Source organism: Podarcis gaigeae, assembly GCF_964106915.1.
Source record: "Podarcis gaigeae genome assembly, chromosome: 6".
NCBI lineage: Eukaryota > Metazoa > Chordata > Lepidosauria > Squamata > Lacertidae > Podarcis > Podarcis gaigeae.
In genome coordinates this window covers 23,471,968-23,491,951 of record NC_139682.1, presented here as the reverse complement: position 1 = coordinate 23,491,951, position 19,984 = coordinate 23,471,968, and the positions used below count along the sequence as shown (strand labels likewise).

At 44.0% G+C, this 19,984-nt stretch overlaps 1 protein-coding gene across 2 annotated transcripts in view; it reads left to right on the top strand.

Annotated features, from left to right (window-relative positions):
* Positions 1 to 4,435: 4,435 nt before the first annotated feature.
* RPN2 (ribophorin II) overlaps positions 4,436 to 19,984 on the top strand; it is a 30,241-nt gene continuing 14,692 nt past the window's right edge. The window contains exons 1-9 of one of the 2 annotated variants that reach the window (XM_083746217.1): positions 4,436 to 4,736; positions 5,809 to 6,002; positions 9,095 to 9,190; positions 9,819 to 9,994; positions 11,199 to 11,274; positions 12,182 to 12,316; positions 15,433 to 15,609; positions 16,552 to 16,670; positions 18,463 to 18,568. In XM_083746217.1, coding sequence (XP_083602343.1) covers positions 4,640 to 4,736; positions 5,809 to 6,002; positions 9,095 to 9,190; positions 9,819 to 9,994; positions 11,199 to 11,274; positions 12,182 to 12,316; positions 15,433 to 15,609; positions 16,552 to 16,670; positions 18,463 to 18,568 — 1,176 coding nt within the window. In that variant the 5' untranslated portion in view covers positions 4,436 to 4,639. The remainder of the gene's footprint in view (positions 4,737 to 5,808; positions 6,003 to 9,094; positions 9,191 to 9,818; positions 9,995 to 11,198; positions 11,275 to 12,181; positions 12,317 to 15,432; positions 15,610 to 16,551; positions 16,671 to 18,462; positions 18,569 to 19,984) is intronic. The other variant, XM_083746216.1, reaches the window with a different exon arrangement.

Sequence of the window (19,984 nt, the reverse complement as noted above, 5' to 3'; positions counted from 1 at the left end):
TTTTAAGCAGGCACCAAAATGAATACAGCACAGGAGCCTGCCTGATGTCAATGGCATCTTGCGAGTGGATATGGAAGTCACCCAGCAGTATCACCTTGAGATCCCCCAAAACAACACCAGAGACTCCCTCAGTCAGCTTGGGCAGGGATGCCACTGGGGAACAGGGTGATTGATTGACCAGCAGCCTCCTCAGCACATCTGGGATGAATGGACATTGTCTTCCAGGTGAGGAGATGAGTGGTGGAAGCTATCATTCCATCTTCTCACTGTAACCTTTCCCCCCTTGCATCAGAATGGGTACCATGAGGCTAGGGCAGGGGTCAGCAACCTTTTTCAGCCATAGGCTGGTCCACCGTCCCTCAGACCATGTGGTGGGCCAGACTATATTTGGGGGGGGGGAATGAACGAATTCCTATGCCCCACAAATAACCCAGAGATGCATTTTAAATAAAAGCACATTCTACTCATGTGAAAACACGCTGATTCCCAGACTGTCCGCAGGCCGGATTGAGAAGGCGATTGGACCACATCCGGCCCCCGGGCCTTAGTTTGCCTACCCCTGGGCTAGGGCCTTGCAGTTCTTGATTCTGTAAATCCATGACAGACTGCTAGAACATCCTACAACTTTCTTTTCAACCTGCGGGAAGAGAAAAGCAGCAGCACCATACACGCATGTGCTGCATCTCCTGGCTTTTTAACGCCAGGGAAGGAAACATGTTTGCATGGTACTCACTCATTTGGCATTTGGGTTTCAGTAACTGATAAGTGTACGTGTGTTAGAGGGTGACATTTCTTCTTCTTCTCAGACTGTACCATGTTTGTATATTATCAGTAAACCTCAGTATTGAGGATCAACTTTGTTTTTCACTAGAACCCCGAGGGTGCTGATAATGCCAAGGTTTCAGGTTCGATCCCTATTTCTGCATTGCAAGGGGTTGGACTAGATGATCCTCAGGGTCCCTTCTACTGCTAAAATCTTCCTAAAAAAAAGATGGCACAAAATCCTTTCCCGGTGTTCCTCTTTGCCATTTTTTTTAAAGGGATTGCATTATTTGCATACTCTAAAACCAATTGCAAGTTTATTTATTTATTTTGCAGATAAGAAAATATGCCGAGTGTGACCTATATTCGTTGTAGATGGCTGCTGTGGTAGCAGCCCTTCAAAACATATTTATGGAGCTGGAACTTTCCTCTTCTTTTAAATTGCTGCAGGTGAAACAAGGAGCATGTAATTGCAGCACCCTCTCCAGGACAGATCAAGAATTTCATTCCCCTGCTGATTTGTGGGGCGTGAGTGTTTAAAGTTTGGCAGGGCAGATGAGAATTTCAAAACTTTGTTTATTGCTGGAATGTCTTTAAATAGTTATTATATATAATATTATTATCCATTTCTAAAGCTGCAATCCTAAACACAATTACTGTGAAATAAGCCGCATTGAACATAGTGGAGTAAACATCTGAGTGAATGCATAGGATTGTATCTGTAAGTATTGCTGCATATCCTAAGTTGTCAAAATGTGCTGAACTAAAAATTTAAGACTACAGTAACTCAGAAAAAGATGAACAGAAAAAACATAATACAGTGGTACCTCAGGTTACAAACGCTTCAGGTTACATACGCTTCAGGTTACAGACTCCACTAACCCAGAAATAGTACGTCGGGTTAAGAACTTTGCCGGTGGCACGGCGGCAGCAAGCTAAAGTGGTGCTTCAGATTAAGAACAGTTTCAGGTTAAGAACGGACCTCCAGAACGAATTAAGTATTTAACCCGAGGTTCCACTGTACATATTTATTTTTTACATCTATATTGTTGTGGGTTGGTGGGGTGTCAATCTGGATGGTGCCCTGAGCCCCTTCCAATTCTTGGGATCCTGTGCCCAGTTGGGGGTTAGATTCTTAGAATCTACTAGAGGAGGTTGCTGAACTTATCAGATTGAGGGAAGCCAATGGGATTAAAACCCTAAGTGAGTGAGTGAGACAGTTCCCCTGCAGGCAAAAACAGGCTCTGGAAGATTGAGCAGACAAGACCAACAGTGGATCCAACGGTCAAGAAGGCAATTTCTGCATGTGCTTTAGAGCAGGGGGAGGCAACCTAAGGCCCGGGGGCTGGATGTGGCCCAATCGCCATCTCAATCCAGCCCATGGACAGTCCGGGAATCATCATGTTTTTACATGAGTAGAATGTGTCCTTTTATTTATAATGCATCTCTGGGTTATTTGTGGGGCATAGGAATTGGTTCATTATTTTTTTCAAAATATAGTCCGGCCCACATGGTCTGAGGGACGGTCGGCTGAAAAAGGTTGCTGACCCTTACTTTAGAAGGAAGTAAGGGACAGGTGGGGCTCATCTACCTGGGAAGATATCCCATCTAGGAGAAGGGAAACTCTGATCCCAAACCCCTGCTGCCTTGCGGGATAAATTTTGGAGAAGGGAAGGCTAAGGAGTAAACCCTACACAAATCTGAAGTGGAGTCCCTAAGACACCTTGTACGCCTCCTTCTGGCAGCTTCTGTGGCCAATGTGGTGCCAAACATATTGCTCTGCTTTCCTTTGGACCTCATCAGCAAGGCTGAGAAGGGGGTCTTGTCATCTAGGCAGCCCAGGACCTCCATGTTCACTTACCAGCCTTGCGCTCCATGTCTGTCACTTCAGTAGCTAACACAGCTGAAATATACTCGGAGTTGAGAGTGGATTTCATACTCTGTATTCAGCTCATAGTGGTGAGGAATGAAAGTTTCCCCAAAGTATCTGCTTTATATACATTATTTACACAGTGGGCTGCACGTGATTGGCTAATTATGGGATTCTCCTGTAGGCCAATCAGATTGTGGATTCACTTCCATCTGGAGCTGGATTGAGTGGCTCCTGCGGACCAATCAGACTGCTGTATTCTGAATCCTATTGTTCTAGGACCAATCAGACTGCTGCATTTTGGATCCTATTCAACTCATTACATAACAGCAGCGGTTTGACTTCACCCTCCAGAGCTGCACTCTGGGGTCTCAAGACACAGTTTTTAGTCAGGGTTGGCTAAAAATGGAGGCTTTCTTGCTACCTCTCAGAATCTTCTGGAAACCAAGCAGATTTTGTCTGCCTCAGAAATCAGCGCCCAAAGTTTCCTTCCTTCTGTATATCACATTCAGCTGTTTCTTCCATATTTTAGGGGGAAATTGGCCTTTCCATCTACAGAGCATTATACGTTGGAAAGCAGATTCTACGGCTGTCTTGAGGAATGTTATCTCATGAATGAACCAGAAAGTTTTGCCATTAGTCACCGAATATTTACATAAAGTTAGGATGTTAATAACAGGTGTCCTGAAAACGTCCCCCAGTTTGTTGGCGTTACAGGAAACTCCCCCCACCCCACCCCAAGGCACAGAGCCTGTGTGGTATTTTTTTTCTAGCCCAGGCACATATAAATCTGTTACACAGGCCACAAACAATATTATTGCTTTGGTTTTAAAAATAAAGAAAAGAACTCTTTAAAAAATTGTAACTGGATACAAGTGCATGCAGTGAATGTTTGGCTAACAGTAACTGACTGACAAATGCAGTAACTCCAAGGAATTCTGGAATTCCGGCTGATGATCTAACATGATGTTCCAGGCTTAACAACCCCCTGTGGTGGGGAGTGAAACTAAGGCCAAGAAATTGCATCGGATGGAATTAAAAGCAATCAGCGGCTCGGTCCAGAATTTCAGTTTGAATTCCCAGTTCCAAGTAAGCTGAAAGCCTTTAAAAAGAAAATCAAGTCGAAAGCTTTTTGGGGGGCATTGTTTTGTTTATGCATTTGTGTTCATTCAGACATTTCAAGTCCATTGCAAACATGGCTGCCCCCCACCCCACCCCGAAGTCCTGGGAACTGTAGTTGACCCCCCTCGCAGAGCCACAAATCCCAACACCTTTAGCAAACTACGGTTCTCGTTGTTCTTTTTGGAGAGGGAGTCATGTGCTTTAAATATGTTGTGTGTACGCAGCCAAACAGGAGGAGCCTTGGAGCTTACAGATACCTACACCTGCAGAAATAATCTTGCACTAATGGCGTGCTCTGGTCCATAGAGTCACGAAGAGTCGGACACGACTAAACAACAACAATGTTGATTATTCTTTGTAGGAGAAGCCCATGTGGAGGGTAGCAACACGAGCACATGCCTTTTCTGCAACGGCTCCTTGCTTGCGGAATGCTCTCTCCAGTGAGGCTCGCCTGTTGCCTCTATTTCATATATTTACATAACGTCCAACTTTTGGGGACGGGAAAACAGGACATCCACACGCTCTCCTCCCTCCCCCCCCCCTACACCCGAGCCACGCCCCTCCAGCTCATGCCGTTCCAAAGCCTCCCTCCTGCTCTCTTTGAATCTGCCTCCTCCGATGTGAACGACGGAACCCTCAGCCAATCAGCGGAGTACACATCCTCCCAGCCGCTCCTCCCTTTCGTTAGAAGCAATGTAGCCGGGGGCGTACCATGAACGGAATGGGAAGGGGGGGGGAGAAAGAAGGAGAGGAAAGCATCTGAGCTTTCGCACCACTTATTTCCCCCGAAGTTCGAGTCTTCGTGATTTGCCGTACCGTTTCCTAGGAGCGGAGGGAGCGAGGTAATCGGACGCCGGGGTACTCCGTGAACGGCTGCCGTGATAAATGGTACGTTCCGTAGCTCCGGGCGGAAGTTGGGCTCTCCTTGGACCTTGGCGTGCGGAAGGCGGCAGCGGCGGCGGCGGAATAATGGCGGTCCCGGGTAAGGAGCGGCGCTGAGGTGGCGGCGTCGGCGTGGGGAAGGGGCTGCGGCCCTGTCGAAAGGGCGGCTTCTCTTCGCGCTTGCGGAGGGGCTGGACACCGAGAGGCGCAGGGTTCTCCTCAGGGAGGCCTCCGGAGGGGCCTTGGCACGGTCGGAAGGGCCGCTATGGCGCTTTGCCGTTAGGCTTGCGACCCTCTCATTGTCCCCAATACACACACGGGGGTGGGCAAGGCCGGTGAGGAGACTGCAGCGCTCCCTTGCCTTCCTATAAGCAGGTAGAAAGGCAGCCGGTGAAGTTGGGTGGTAGGAAATAAGATATTCCCCCTGCCGGATTTCTGCCTGTCGAAGACGAAAGGAGCCTTGCAGGGAAGCAGCCGGCTCGCGTTGAAATGCACGCGATGGGCTCTCTCTCCTCTTCCCCAACCCTGGATAATTTCTATGCTGCAGCACAATCGCTGGCAGGATAGAATGCATGCTCTCGGAAGTCTACACTGGTGGTCCATCTGCCACATGGCCAAGCCCAAAGTGTTAACTATGGGTATATGAAGCCCTTTGCAACTTGGGGGCAGTTTGCCCTTACCCATTTCGCAACAGCTTCGAGCAGATGAACTGGCACTTTTATTACAGGTGCCGCATTATACCTGCACCGCATCTGGGTTGCTTTAGTGTGGCGGCACAGACATTTCAGTCAGCTGACCAAGGGACCTTGCTTCTCTTAACCTCCCTTGCCACAGACTGGTAGAAAACAATGGCAGGATGAAAGTGGCATTACATGAACACATACACAAATATACAGTTATAGAGAACACATAAACCCTTATACGTTAAAAAGGTCAAGATTGATAAAAAGGAATGTAAGGCACTATCATGATATGTGCATCAAATTGTTTTGTTGATTGCACAGTTTGGTGGTCATGTGGTGGGACCTTCTATATAAGGTGTCTGATTAAAGCTAGGTAGATAGCATAATCACCTGCTTCAGTAAAGAAGGCTATTCAGAAGGCTGTATTCTCCATGGAGACATTAATGAAACACCTATTAAGGTTCCTACCTCTTTTTTCTTTATTTCCAGGGTATCTCACCATTTTCATCTTGGCCTTAATATTTGTGGCCAGCTTACAGGCTCTGACTCCTAGCCATTATCTCACAAAACATGATCTTCAGAGGCTACGAGCTTCCTTGGAGCGCCCCTTTACTGATCTGGAAGGAAGTTATTACTCCATTGTAGGACTGAACAAATTAGGAGGGCAAGTGGCTGATGAAAAGGTAAGAGTGTGTCATTGTGGAGTTCAGAAAGTTATCAGACTATGAAGAACGAGCTGTAAGTGTCTGTACGTCAGTAAACCAGCATAGAATCTGTTTAACTCTGGCAGGTAATAGTTGCTTGGTTTGTTTAAGACATTCTCTGCTGCCTGGTGCATTTGCAGAGCTCCTCAATCACAGTGCTATGTGGTAATATCAGGAGCATATCCTGTTTTATATAAAGCAAGGATGGGAAATGTAGCACAAGTCTATGGTTGTGATTTTCTCTCTCTTTGTGTGACATGCAGATAACCACAAAAGAGACAGATTGAGAGAGAGAGAACTAAAACAGAGAGTTGCCATAATGGTGCTTTGGAAATACAGTGCAGTATTATGATTGCTGATCACCTTGATTTGTTCCCTCTTCCAGAAGGAGAGGGTGTGTACATAATGGCTTGGGTCCAAAGATACCCTTTTGCAAGCAGAAAGTCTCTTCCTTGGAAAAGAGTTCTCTGACAAAAGCAGCACAAACTTGTTCCATTTGAATAAGCTTTTGAACAAACATTCTCAAGACCTCTCTATAGCCTTTGAAAGTATGTGTGCTACAGCCTTCACCATGTTTCCCAAATTCTGGCATTGCCCTCAATCGTTGTGCTGCACTGTGAGAAATCTTTCGCTAGGTAGCTTGTGCAATAGTTCATAAAAAGCACATAAGCATTTTCTCCTTCTGCTTACCGATCTTTGGATCCAAGCCATTGGAGCTAGGTACAGGTAGCGCGGGAAGCAGTGACATCCAAAATTCAGAAGTCTTTCCTATGTTGCAATCAGTTATTTAGACACACAATCCTATTGAAATCATTGGCACAGTGCACGCCTAAAACATAGGATGAAAAAGCAAATAATGCAAGAAGTGCAGTAGTGTTGTATGCTGAGAGAATTGCATCTACAATATTTTACTGTAGTAAACATGACCAACATGTTGTAGAGGCAGCCAGATTTCATCAGGAATACTGTAATGTTTTTGTGACCAGTTTAAATTTTACTAGTGTAGCCATAACAATACTGTCTATGGGAGTAATTCAGTGTCCAACACCAATAGATAAAATGCATTCACTGTAAATCCCTTCTTAAACGATACAAAAAATATTTGGACAGGGCTTGGAGATTTTAATACTACCACATGACACAGAAAGATCAGGAGATAGTATTGTTCATATACACTGCTAGGATCTTGCATATGAGTCTTTCAAGGGCAAGAGTATGCAGGAACTGGAAACAGCTTTGAACAGAGTATTGGGTTAGAAATGGGAAAATGCAAAGTTAGATCCCTACTTGTCACGAAGCTAACCAGATGGCCTTGAGCCACTCATTGTCTTCTCATCCGTTTGGGAATAATGTAATATTGTGTACTGTCTTGGGGTCTTGTCTGCTGCCTTGAGCTCCTTGGACATAAGTGAAAGAAAATGTGCTGTTTTTGACAGTATCCTGAGCCCAAGACAGAGTCCACCAAGGTTGTTAGAATGGAGCTCCCATTGTTCACCCCACTGCTGGCCATTCATTCCAAATGAAGTTGCCTTTTATTGAATCAGACTGTTGAGCCACTTTGCTCAGTATTGTTTACATTGACAGTGGCTCCTTAGAGTTTCAAGCTGTGGATTGGAGATAGTTTGCACCTGGGCTTTTATGCATGCCAAGCAAGTGCCCTAAACCAAGGTCCTTTCCTGCTGCTTTTTTGTTGCTTTTGCTTATCACTTCTTCAGGCTATTTTAAAAATCCAATTGTTGCCTCCCTTTTGCTATTTCAAATAGGTAGCTGTTTTCTGTTGCATTGTAAAAAATATTTTATCTTGTGCTGAAGTTCTTGGGTGTTGTAACAGAGTTCTACCAGTAGATGGTGCCAAGGCTTAACCTGCTTCCTTTTTGTTCTGTCTTTATTTATGTTAGTCTAGTTCCCCAAATGGGGGTAGGGTAGCCAGATTTGCACATTATAGGAATTACTTTAATTACCCCACTTAAATACACCCATTTGGTTTCCCAGTTGCTTTCTGCCTGCTGTCACCAAAATCACACAAACCTGAAGAGGGAACAGCCTCATCCTAGGAAAAAGAGAACCTGCCCACCCCTTACATTTATGCCTGCTTTCACTTGAGACCCATCAGCCACATGAGGAATTGCTATGATGCTGCCTTCCTAATAGAGGTAGCTCAGTAAGTACATCACTGAGCAAGATGGATTCTCGTTTCATGTAGACAGGCCCTTGATTCTCATCCTTGGCAGAGCTGGTGCAAAAGAGCAATAGCTGATAATAAGCAACAGGGGTATCACCTGCCATCCAAGCCCCCACCCCACAGACACCAAAAAACCCTGAAACTGGAACTTGCACATACAAAGCATGTGCTCTTTTAATGAGCTGTATGGTCCCTAGGACAGTTAATGTATCAGATGGGCCCTAGATTTGCACTTAGTTTTGTGAGCGCTGTCATAGGAACATAGGAAGCAGTCTTAAAACATTGAATCAGATCATTGGCTCATCTAGTTCAGTACATCTACAATGAGTGGCGGTAGCTATCTAAGGTTTCAGACATGGGCGTTCTCAGCCCCACCAGGTGCTTGTAACTGGGACCTTCTGCATTCAAAGTAGATGCTCTGCCACTTTGCCCCTGGCCTTCCACTCTGTGCACTCTGGGCTTTTACTAGAGAAACCACAGTTGTTTAAAAAAGGAACCAGTTTAGGTCTCTCTCTCTCTCTCTCTTTTGCAGGTGATGGGGGACACTGGCACGGTAGAAAGTTCCACTGTGTTTTGAATGTGGCTTTGGGAAATCAGATGGTGTGGTTGCATCTGATGGTTTGCACAAGTGTTTGTAGTCTTGGGAAATGTATTTGTGAATTCTTCTGTGTTAAAGCCTTTCATTTGTTATTTGCTCACTTTGAATATATTCCTCAGAAATTCTGCTTCTAATAACCATTACTATTTTGTTATTGTTTTTTCTCCTTATATTCTCAAATGACATGTGTTCCTTTTTGAATTAGTAGATATCTGTAGATTGAATATAATACCTACATGTCTACAGTCAGGATGGTTAATTTTATATTTCTTTGCATGTGTGTATGTGCAGGCTGCCTGTAACTTCATAAAATCAAAGGTGGACCCCAATAGTGTTGATTCCCTCTTCTATGCTGCACAGGCCAGCCAGGCATTGTCTGGATGTGAGGTGAGTTTAATTCTTTGTAGAGGAAATGGTATTAATTCTCCTGTTGTGCACATCTGTCTTCCTGAGACAGGCAAGTCTGAAGGACTCTTTACCCTCACCATCAAATTGCAATTCATAGGTAAATAGGTAAAGGTAAAGGACCCCTGGATGATTAAGTCCAGTCCAAGGCGACTATAGGGTTGCAGCACTCATCTCACTTTCAGGCCGAGGGAGCTGACATTTGTCCACAGACAGCTTTCTGGGTCATGTGGCCAGCATGGCTAAACAGCTTCTGGCACAATGAAACACCGTGACAGAAACCAGAGCACACGGAAACGCCATTTACCTTTCTGCCGCAGTGGTACCTGTTTATCTACTTGCACTGGTGTGCTTTCGAACTGCTAGGTTGGCAGGAGCTGTGACAGAGCTACGGGAGCTCACCATGTTACAGGGATTCTAACTGCCAACCTTTTGATTGGCAAACAAGCCCAAGAGGCTCAGTGGTTTAGACCACAGTGCCACCTGCATCCCTTGCCCTGCAATTCATAGATGAAATGCTGAGCATTTCTGACCATGGCTTACGAATACTGCAGAACTAACGGTGGGAAAGAGGGCTGTTTAACAACGAGACAATGTTTATCTTTCTTAGATTGCCATTTCAAATGAAACTAGGGAGCTGCTGCTTGCCGCTGTCAGCGAAGATTCCTCTGTCACCCAGATCTACCATGCTGTTGGAGCCCTGAGTGGCTTTGGGCTCCCTCTTGCCTCCCAAGAAGCCCTGACTGCCCTGACTTCTCGTCTCAGCAAGGAAGAGAACGTCTTGGCGTAAGTCTTTTAGGAAATGTACTAGTTAACTTGCTTGCCTGTGGGTTCCTTCTGTCATTCCACTTGCATGCAGCCACTCTGTTTGCATTTGTAATTCATTTGTAAATGTATCTGTATATTTGGAGGTATAATGATAGCAAGTTGGTACACTGGTTAAAAGACTAGGGTTGAAGGGACAATCCAGCTATCGTGATTTCATTATTGTTTTAACATAAGCTCTTAACAGCACTGTGGATTAATGCAAGAAATAGTTCCTGGACTTTTGTGGGGATGGAAGGCTTTGCTATACACATTTCAGGGGTGTGTGTGTAGAGAGAGAGTGGGGGGGGGCACAAGTAGGATACATTAATTGTAGAGACTGTGGTCCAGTTCAGAATAGTGGGCTGGCTTTCTTAGTGGCTACTGAAGCAGGGCCTAATTTCAAAAGCACCCTGTTCATATCTCTGGCAAGCCTACTGGGTGGGGGCGAGAAAGGGAAATGGGCCCACATTATACAGATAGGTTTCCACCATCAAATTGCACAAATTGTACAGGGAGAGATGATAAGAGGAAGTTTAGGCTTTGTATCTAATTAAAATCAATCTTCCTTCAGTGACCACATGTGAAATATTGAAATCTAAACATTATTTGACTTGGTTTTATTTTTATTAATAAAAATACTAATTTTAGGTAAGCTCCTTTCATTGTGCTGTTTTTGATGCCTGCTTAGAACTCATATTTTTAGGTGAACATGTAGTTTTATGGTAGTTTTATGTAAACTACCAAACATGTAGTTTTATTATGTCTACTGTACTTGTTTTTAAAGTCCACAGATTTTATTGGTATTTTTTATGACTATTTTGTATCACTATTTTGTATCACTGTAAACAGCTTGGAAAGTTTTTTTTTAATTAAGTGTTGTGTAAATCTTCTTAGTTAGATAAATAAATCTTTAGCTTAGGGTATAATATTGAATTTCTTCCAATTCAGTAAGATGTCAGTTAAAGGTCTGTGCCATTCCATGCATCCCCTCTGCCAAAGGCACTTTCATTTTCATTCCCTGACTCAACAGACAGTGATAGTTTGTGGTTCTTATTTGATGTTTCTGTTCTTGGCGAATATCTTTGAAACCTCTGATGAGGCCAGTAGTCTGCCTTTAACTGGTGAAAATTATATCTGTATCTAGTCTTTTCTCCTCCTCATACTCTGGTTTCTGTTGTTTCAGAACAATTCAGGCTTTGCAGACGGCTTCATACTTGTCCCAGCAGGCTGACTTAAGAGGCATTGTGGAAGAAATAGAGGTATTTATTGCAGGTGTCTGTTTATTTTTATGACGCACCCTTCAGCTCAGAAAGCCCCAACATGACCCAAAATATAAAATCAGTTAAAAACCATGCTGTAAAACAGTTAAATTTATTACAAAACCATGCAAAGATACAGGAAAGATCAAACAGCACTCGGCTTCCATCCATTCCAAATGCTTGATGGAAGTAAGAGTCTGCTTTCCAAAAACACAGCTAGGCAAGTCGTCTCTCAGTCAGGGAGTGGCATTCCATAATTTGGGGCCAATACGGAGAATCCCCTGTTCCTGTTAAAAGATAACCAAGGTTCCACAAATGATGGAATTTGTGAATGACACATCCACACCATATATTTAAAGTTCATGTATACCACTGTAACAGTCATGCTCCCCACCCCAAAAAATATATTCTGGGAGCTGTAGTTTGTCCCTCAAAGCTACAGTTCCAAGAACCATTAAGAAACTACAGGATTCTTTAAAATCCATGTGCTTTAAATATATTGTGTGCATTTGACCTAACTGTCTAACTTGACAGTCACATACTTCAGCTTTCCTTCAAAAAGCAACTTTATCCTTGAGACAGTAATTAAATGGCTTTGATGATTAAATGGCATATAAATCTTGCTCAATAAATAACAACCCTGTGTAGTGGCAGAGAGACTGCATGGTGCTCATTTTTATATTTGCTTCCAGAAAAAATCAGTTTGCAAATAACACAGAAATAAGCACTAAACTTGTGCTACATTCTGCCATATTTCTGGAAGTGGCTTTTGCGTCATGTGAAAGTTCAAATACAATGTATAAGAATCAGGGAAATGTCAGGAAAACTGAATAAACGGTAGTATGAATGTAGCCCTGGTGGCTGTCATTCAACTGCCTCAAAGTTCTTTGTTATAATCCTGTTCTAGGATCTTGTTGCCCGACTGGATGACCTTGGAGGGGTGTATCTGCAGTTTGAAGAAGGACTTGAAGCAACTGCATTGTTTTTGGCTGCTACATACAAACTCTCTGACCATGTAGGAACAGAGCCAGCAATGAAAGAGGTACTCATTGAATGCTGCTTCTTTCCCTGATCTACAGTACTATATACTTTTTGGATAAGATGTGTGTGAATAATTATTTATTCAGGCATAAACTACAAACCTGAAGCAGAAGAATTTAAACTGATGCATGAAGGAGTGAAGTAATATCTGCCATCGTTTAACCACTCTCTTAGCTAGACCTCAGAACAGCTTTTCTTTCATTTATCAAAATAAATGTTAATATTGCCTTGTAGCAGAAGAGTAGCTGTATTGATCTGTAGTAATGGGAGGGTATAAAGCACAGAGGTAGCGTAACAACGTAGGGCTGATCTGACTGAAAAGGGTTGGCTGTGCATTTGCAGCACATATGACCCTTTGGTCCACATGTACCAGTGACTTCTTAACAGTCCCCAGGCCAAAAATAATTGGAATAGGAAAACAAGGGATTGGTTTTTTAATGGATGTGCCTGGAAAGGTTATGACATATCCACCCACGAATTATCCTGATGATGAGCACAGCAGAGTGGTTAGAGTGTCCCCACTAATGGCTGCATCCAGTGGACACAATCCACTCCCACCAGGGTGCAGCTCCCATATTCAGAAGATTCTGATGTAACTCCGTAGAGGTCTGTGGTGTGCATCACCCCACCCTCTACCACTTGTGAATGTGCATGGGTACATGGGCAGGCATCATGATGTTTAGGGAGTCGGGGGGGGGTTGCTTTCTAAAATCGTTCCCACTTCTCTCTCTCTCTCTCTCTCTCTCTCTCTCTCTCTCTGCCTGGTGCAATATTCTCATGCCTGTGCATGGACATAGGGGAGAAGAGAGGAGATGAGATGGGGCTCAACTGAGCAGTGCAGGGGTGTACCTAGATTGTGCCCATTGTGTCTGTTCAGTCATGCAGAGCTTTAAAAAATGACAGTTTTGGATTAGGTGTTGTTTTCGGTCCTTCCTCACCCCTGGAAAAATCTAGATCAAAAATATGCTATGAGCATATGCAGAATTTTCCAAAGGAACCTGTACATTTCAGTGCATGCAAAGCTAACTTTAACGTGTGTTTGAGTTGGGGCAGGAAACGTTTCGTGGTGATTTGAGGTCAGGGATAAAGAAAGCCAGAACTTCTAATCTAAAGCGAATTCATTTTCTAAACTTTAGTGGCAAACTGAGTTATTTTTATGGCATAAAATAACAAATAGATTTAGGTTCTTAAAATGCCTCATGTGCTTGGGCATGCCATAGTGACATGATGGAAATAGTGCATTTTAATAAATTTAACAGGAAAGACTGTAAATGAGTTTCTGCTTTAAAAAAATATGATTGATCAGGGCCTTAATTGGTGACCTCATAAAGTAGAGACAGACTTGTAGAGCTTTTATGTGCTGTCCCTGGGACATGTTTTTCCCCATGGTAGGTTAAGATCCTAATCATCAAGCTCTTTCTCTGAACTGAAAATACAATTAATGTCTAGCATCTGTAATTCTAGTATAAATGCTAATAGGCTGAAAATGCCCCAGGTTATGAATGGGGAGCTTTCAGTCACCCTTCTTCTGCAAAAAAAAACTTGATGTGGAAACACTCTTTTGCCATTGTGGCTTGACACCATCATTCAGGTAAATCTAAGATGGCAAATTATAGACTGCCAGGCATCAAACAATGGTTTAAAAAATAATAATTCCAAAATTGGCCCTATTAAATATAATTACTCAGTATGGATTAAAAATTATGTTGTCAGAAACTGTTGTTGTTGTTGTTGTTGTTTTGCATATAAATTTTCTTTTGTTTCAAATAATAACCAATATTAAAAGAAAACAACTTCATTTTAACTGAATGAGGCAATGCTAGTTTTCAAGCCAGTTTCAGGAATTATTTGAACCCATGGTAAGGTAAAGGTAAAGGGACCCCTGACCATTAGGTCCAGTCGTGGCCGACCCTGGGATTGCGGCGCTCATCTCACTTTATTGGCCGAGGGAGCCAGCGTACAGCTTCCGGGTCATGTAGCCAGCATGACTAAGCCGCTTCTGGCGAACCAGAGCAGCGCACGGAAACGCCGTTTACCTTCCTGCCAAAGCAGTCCCTATTTATCTACTTGCACTTTGAGGTGCTTTCAAACTGCTAGGTTGGCAGGAGCAGGGACCGAGCAATGGGAGCTCACCCCATCGCGGGGATTTGAACCGCTGACCTTCTGATCAGCAAGTCCTAGGCTCTGTGGTTTAACCCACAGTGCCACCCGCATTCCTGAACCCATGGTAGGGTATGGCAATTTGCCATTTTGTTAGAAACAGTGGTGGCGGTGGTGAATTATCTGGGCCAATGAAGATCTATCTCACGGGTTTGAAGACTGTTTACTGAGCCGCAGGAACATGAGGAAATGGGGTGCACAAACCAATAATAGGAACATAGGAAGCTGCCTTATACTGATTCACACCATTGATCCATCTAGCTCAGTATTGTTTACTGGCAGTGGCCCTCCAGAGTTTCAGGCAAGAGTCTCTCTCAGCTCTACCCGGAGAAGCTGGAGATTGAACCTGGGACCTTGTACATAGAAGGCAGATGCTCAACCACTGAGTCACAGCCCTTCCCCCGCTCATTCTACCCATCATCCCCCAAACACTTTTTTCCTTGTTGTCTGTAAGGATAAATGTGACTATAATTAAGGGAACAACCCATATCTAGTTTAGGAAGTTAGGTCCAAACAGGAGGCAAGGCTAGAGTGAGAAATAAGCTAAAGGAGAGACAACCTGTTGTACAGTAGAACCTCTACTTATGACCGCCTCTACTTGGGCCCAATCCAAGTTGCGACCGCAGCAGACCCAGAAGTAAATACTGGGTTTGCCGTGATTCACGCGTGCGCAGAAGTGTGCTGCTGCCAAATGCGCCTGCGCACAATGGCACTTCTACCAGCGACCTGGATCAACTTATGGACGGACCTCCAGAACTGATTACATCTGTAAGTAGAGGTTCCACTGTACTTCCTTATATAATAAAACCATTTCTTATCTTAATTCCTGTTGCCTACTCTCTATTAAAAGAGAACATTACATTGCTTCTCCCTCTTTCTTCCTCTCCTCTAACCCATTGGCTTCCAGGGCCTTTAGTCTGCACATGCATAATAGTTTTATGATTTTTCCTTTTTCAGGATCAAATCATCCAGCTGGTGAATGCAATTTTCAGCAAGAAGAACTTTGAGGTTCTTTCTGAAGCTTTTAGTGTGGCTTGTGCTGCAGCTTCCCTTTCCCAGAATCGTTACCATTTGCCAGTCATTGCAGTCCCTGATGGGCCTGCTGCCGTCTCCCACCACCAGCCCATTTTTAAGGTGAGTTGCTAGGCTGTGATCAGTTGTGTTACTTTAACCTATAATTCCCCTGAGTCTGAGAACTAAAACAGCCTAGGGAAGAGAGCACTGAAACTGTGTCATAAATCAGGGACAGTCTACATGCCCAGGGTCATGAAGCACTATCCAAAGTGTATTCAAGAGCCTCAAGGGTCAGATAGAGAGGGCTAGTCTATGTGACAGAGTATAAATTTGGAAGCTGCCGAAATAGGAATGGAGGTTTCTAGGATCCAGCTGAAACTGTAATGCTTCCTTGTTGTTTTTCCAGTTGCCAAGAGGTGTAATGTTGTTGATGTAATCTTGTAATATTTGTAGTACTGAAATGTTTCGATATGTTGTTGTATTGCTATTATGTTGCTACAGAATTGTTCTTACGATAGTTGACTTTGAGAAGTATTCCTGTTTTCTTTGTTGCAAGCTGCCTTGAGCATGATTCTTTTTGTGGAAAAGGGGCGTACAAATAGAATTACAAATGCATAAATGAAAATATTGCCCCTCATTATGTTGTTGTTGTTTTTTAATCACATAAAGGGTAACAATGGAGGGAAGTCTGTATACATGCTCCACCGTTGACCATTCTGCACTAAGCAGGAGGACTGAGGAGGCTTGAATCACCTGAGGGCTCTTAACAAGCCTGCCCCCAATCAGGATATCTACGTTAGTGGGCTTCCCACTTCCCAGCCCTTTCAGCCCTTCCTGCTCCATGCAGTGGATATTAGACATGGAACTGGTGTGACTGTGCTTCCTTATCCTCACACCTTCTTGTTAGATGCATGAGTGGGCTTTCAGTAAAAAGCTATGTAAAAGTTGATATTAGTCTTTGGCAGACACGCACACAAAACGCGTCTGCAATTTAGCGGGTAAACTTCTGTTGCTGTGGTTGTGGGAAATAATCTAATCTTGCAAGTCTTTCTCATTCTCTAGCTCCAAGTGACCAATGTTATGTCACAGCCCCTGACTCAGGCAAGTGTGACCTTGGATCATGCAAAATCGGCTGCTACTAAAGCCACAGTCCTTCAACAGTCTGCCTTTGCCCTGTCTGGGTAAGGAAATATATTTTTGCTTTATTTTGGCTTCAGTTTTATTTTTTTCAGGGTGTGTACAGAAGACAGTCTGTTTTGAATTGTCTATTTTCTGGTACCCTAGGAAGAACTGAGAGAAACTGGGGCAGGTAGAAAATACACATGTTCCTCAAGCATACTGTTACTTAACTAGTTTTTTTGTTTTGGGGTTTTTCCCCAAATTCAGAGTAGAACAACTCTGTAGGCTGTGATCAGGTGCTTTGTTTATTTGTTCATATTCCAAAAGCATCGACCAGGTTTGTGATTTTTTCTTTGTGATTTCTTTCTCCCCCCCCCCCCCCCATAACACCAGAACATCCAATTAAGCTGAATGTTGGAAGATTCAGGACCAATAAAAGAAAGTACCGTATTTTTCGCCCTATAGGACACACTTTTCCCCCTCCAAAAATGAAAGGGAAATCTGGGTGCGTCCTATGGGGCGAATGCAGGCTTTCGCTGAAGCTTGGAGGCTTCAGGAAGACATCCGCAGCCTAGGCAGCCCTGCGGGAGTTTCCTTAGGGCTGTCTAGGCTGCGGATAGTAGCCTGCTTCCCGGAGCATCGGGTGCCCTGAAAGCAGAGCGCCCGGCACTTCGGGAACACATCCGCAGCCTAGGCAGCCCTGCAGGAGTTCCCCACAGGGCTCCCCACGCTGCGGATAACAGCCTGCCACCTGGCGGGCAGGGTGCCCTGAAGCAGAGCGCCCCTCGCACCGGGCAGACATAGGCCAGCCCCACAAGCTCGGGGGACAGCAGGGAGGCGCAGCGCCGCCATCCCGCTGTTCCTCGACCTGGTTCGGTTTCCCCGACCTGCTTTTGGGGGGGAAATAAAGGGGGTGAATTTTCCTTTATTTCCCCCCCAAAAAACTAGGTGCGTCCGATGGGACGGAGCGTCCGATGGGACGAAAAATACGGTATTTCTTCATGAAGCACATAGTTTAAATTACGGATCTCACTTCCACAGGAGGCAGTGATGGCCACCTACTTGGATGGCTTTAAAAGATAATTGGACAAATGCGTTGAGGAGAAGCCTGTCAGTGACTGCCAGCCATGTTGGCTATGTTGTACCTTCACCTTCAGAGGCATTGTACCTCTGAATACTTGTTGCTGGGAAGCACAAGGGGCTGGAGTGCTGTTGAGGTCATATCCAGCTTGCAGGCTTCTCACAGGCATCTAGTCAACCACTATGAGAACAGGATGCTGGAATAGATGGCCCATTGGCCTGATCCAGTGGCTGTTATGTTCTTAGTTGGTGACTCTACCTTTGTTTGTTTTGGTCACTTTGGCGCTGCTTCACCCCCCAGAGACTCCATTGTCTTGCAAGATAGGTAGATGCCTGCAACAACAATACAGTCATACCTCATGTTACGTTTGCTTCATGATACGTTTATTCAGGTTGCGTCCTGCGGTGACCCGGAAGTACCGGAAAGGGTTACTTCCGGGTTTCGCCTCTTGCACATGCGCAGATGCGCAAAATGACATCATGCGCAGAAGCGGCGAATGGCAACCCGCACGTGCGCAGATGCACCGCTGTGGGTTGCGTTCCTTTCATGTTGCGAACGGGCCTCCGGAACGGATCACATTCACAACCAGAGGTACCACTGTATTTGAATCGGTGTAGCTTTCCTCTGCCAATTTTATCTAGCTGCTTCTCTTTTGATTGGCTTGCTATTTGAAGCGATATGTTCCAGAAGCATCATCTCACCTTCTGATGACTTTTTGTTGGACACATGGCTACCAATATCCTGCAATTTTACCACTGTTCTTCTTTTAACAGAAATGCCTTTGAGCTGAATTTCATGAGTGTCAAGCCTGCCAGTGGGTATTACGATTTCGCGATCAGTGTCGATGGGGACAGTCGCTTTATTGCAAACAAAGTTGAGGTGGGTATATGTTTTGAATGCATTTGGAGTCTTTATAATCATGGATTGGAGCCAAGTTGATTTACATTAGCTGGAAATGTTTCTCTTACCAATTTATATCCCACCCTGCAATGTTAAAAACATTGTCAGGGCAACTTAGCAAAATAATAAAATATGGAAAAATGGAAAAGATAAAAAATAAACAGACAATTTTTTTAAAAAACAAACATTTCCATCATGGATTTTAAAGGCTGAAATGATTCATTTTGGGGCAGGACAGGACCCACCTAGCATCCTATTTCAATACCCCTGACCTTGACTCCGCATCTTCCTATGCAAAATTATAGTGCAGAGGGGAGGGAACTTATGACCTTCCAGATATTGCTGGGCGACAACTCTCTTCATCTGGAACCATTAGCCGTGCTGGCTGGGGCTGGTATCAGTTTGAAGTCCAGCTACTCAGGAGTCTATTTTGGAGGCACAATGAATAGAGAAACTGCCCAGCAACACTGCAGGCAAGGGTTCAAACTTTTTTAAAAAATGGCACCTCTCAAGCAAGCTATCTCTCTCATGTAGGAAGCAACCTCCCTCTTCTGAAAAACTTGCTGTATTTTGTACTGCTTGCTGACCATTACCCTCTCATTCCCTGACTTTTGTGGCCTTTGCTGAAAGACCAGGTTTTTAAATCATGAACCTATTTGGTCCTTGCTCATTTAGGTTTTAATGATATAGGTGTGGAGAGGAGCTGTGTTTTCCTTGTTAACATTTGGCTTTTAATATAAAGTTAAAACAAGAAGTATCTGCTTATCTTTGTGTAAGAACGAGAGGTGTGTTATGTATATCTCTTTTATGCAACTTATTTTTCTCCAGTTTCCCTTTAAAAAGATGTTATTTCCAAAGTCACGGCAGTTTCAGTAACTGCAAGCAACTGGTGTTTGTGTAGGTTCTTTCAAATGCTGCTTACGCTACATGTTTTGGTTTGGGGCTCTTTTGCCCTCAATTGCCTGTTTAATTGAAAAATTAGCATTTAAGTCTTGCTGCTCACTCAGCGTGGAGCAGCTCGAAGAAGGCACTTGTTTACAAGTGCTGACCTCTGCCATACATATCAAAATCAATGTGGTAATTGGAGTAATAATCTCCCTTCAAGCATCAGAAGGGGATTGATGGTGCTGCTTAAACACTCTGGAAGCATGGACGAGTGCTAGTGGCCGTGCATTAATGGTGATGGCTTTGTACGAACACGGCCTCATAATAAGCCACATTGTTCCTGGAGAAAGCTGTTGGGAGAGCTGCTTTTTAGAGGCTGTCATTAGCATTAATTCTACTTAGTGCACCAGAATTTTTGACAATTATGATCTAAACTTGGAGGCTAGCGTGCTAAGCAGAAAGAGACTGCATTTCCTGACATTAGTGTGTGTGTTATATGAGTAACACACA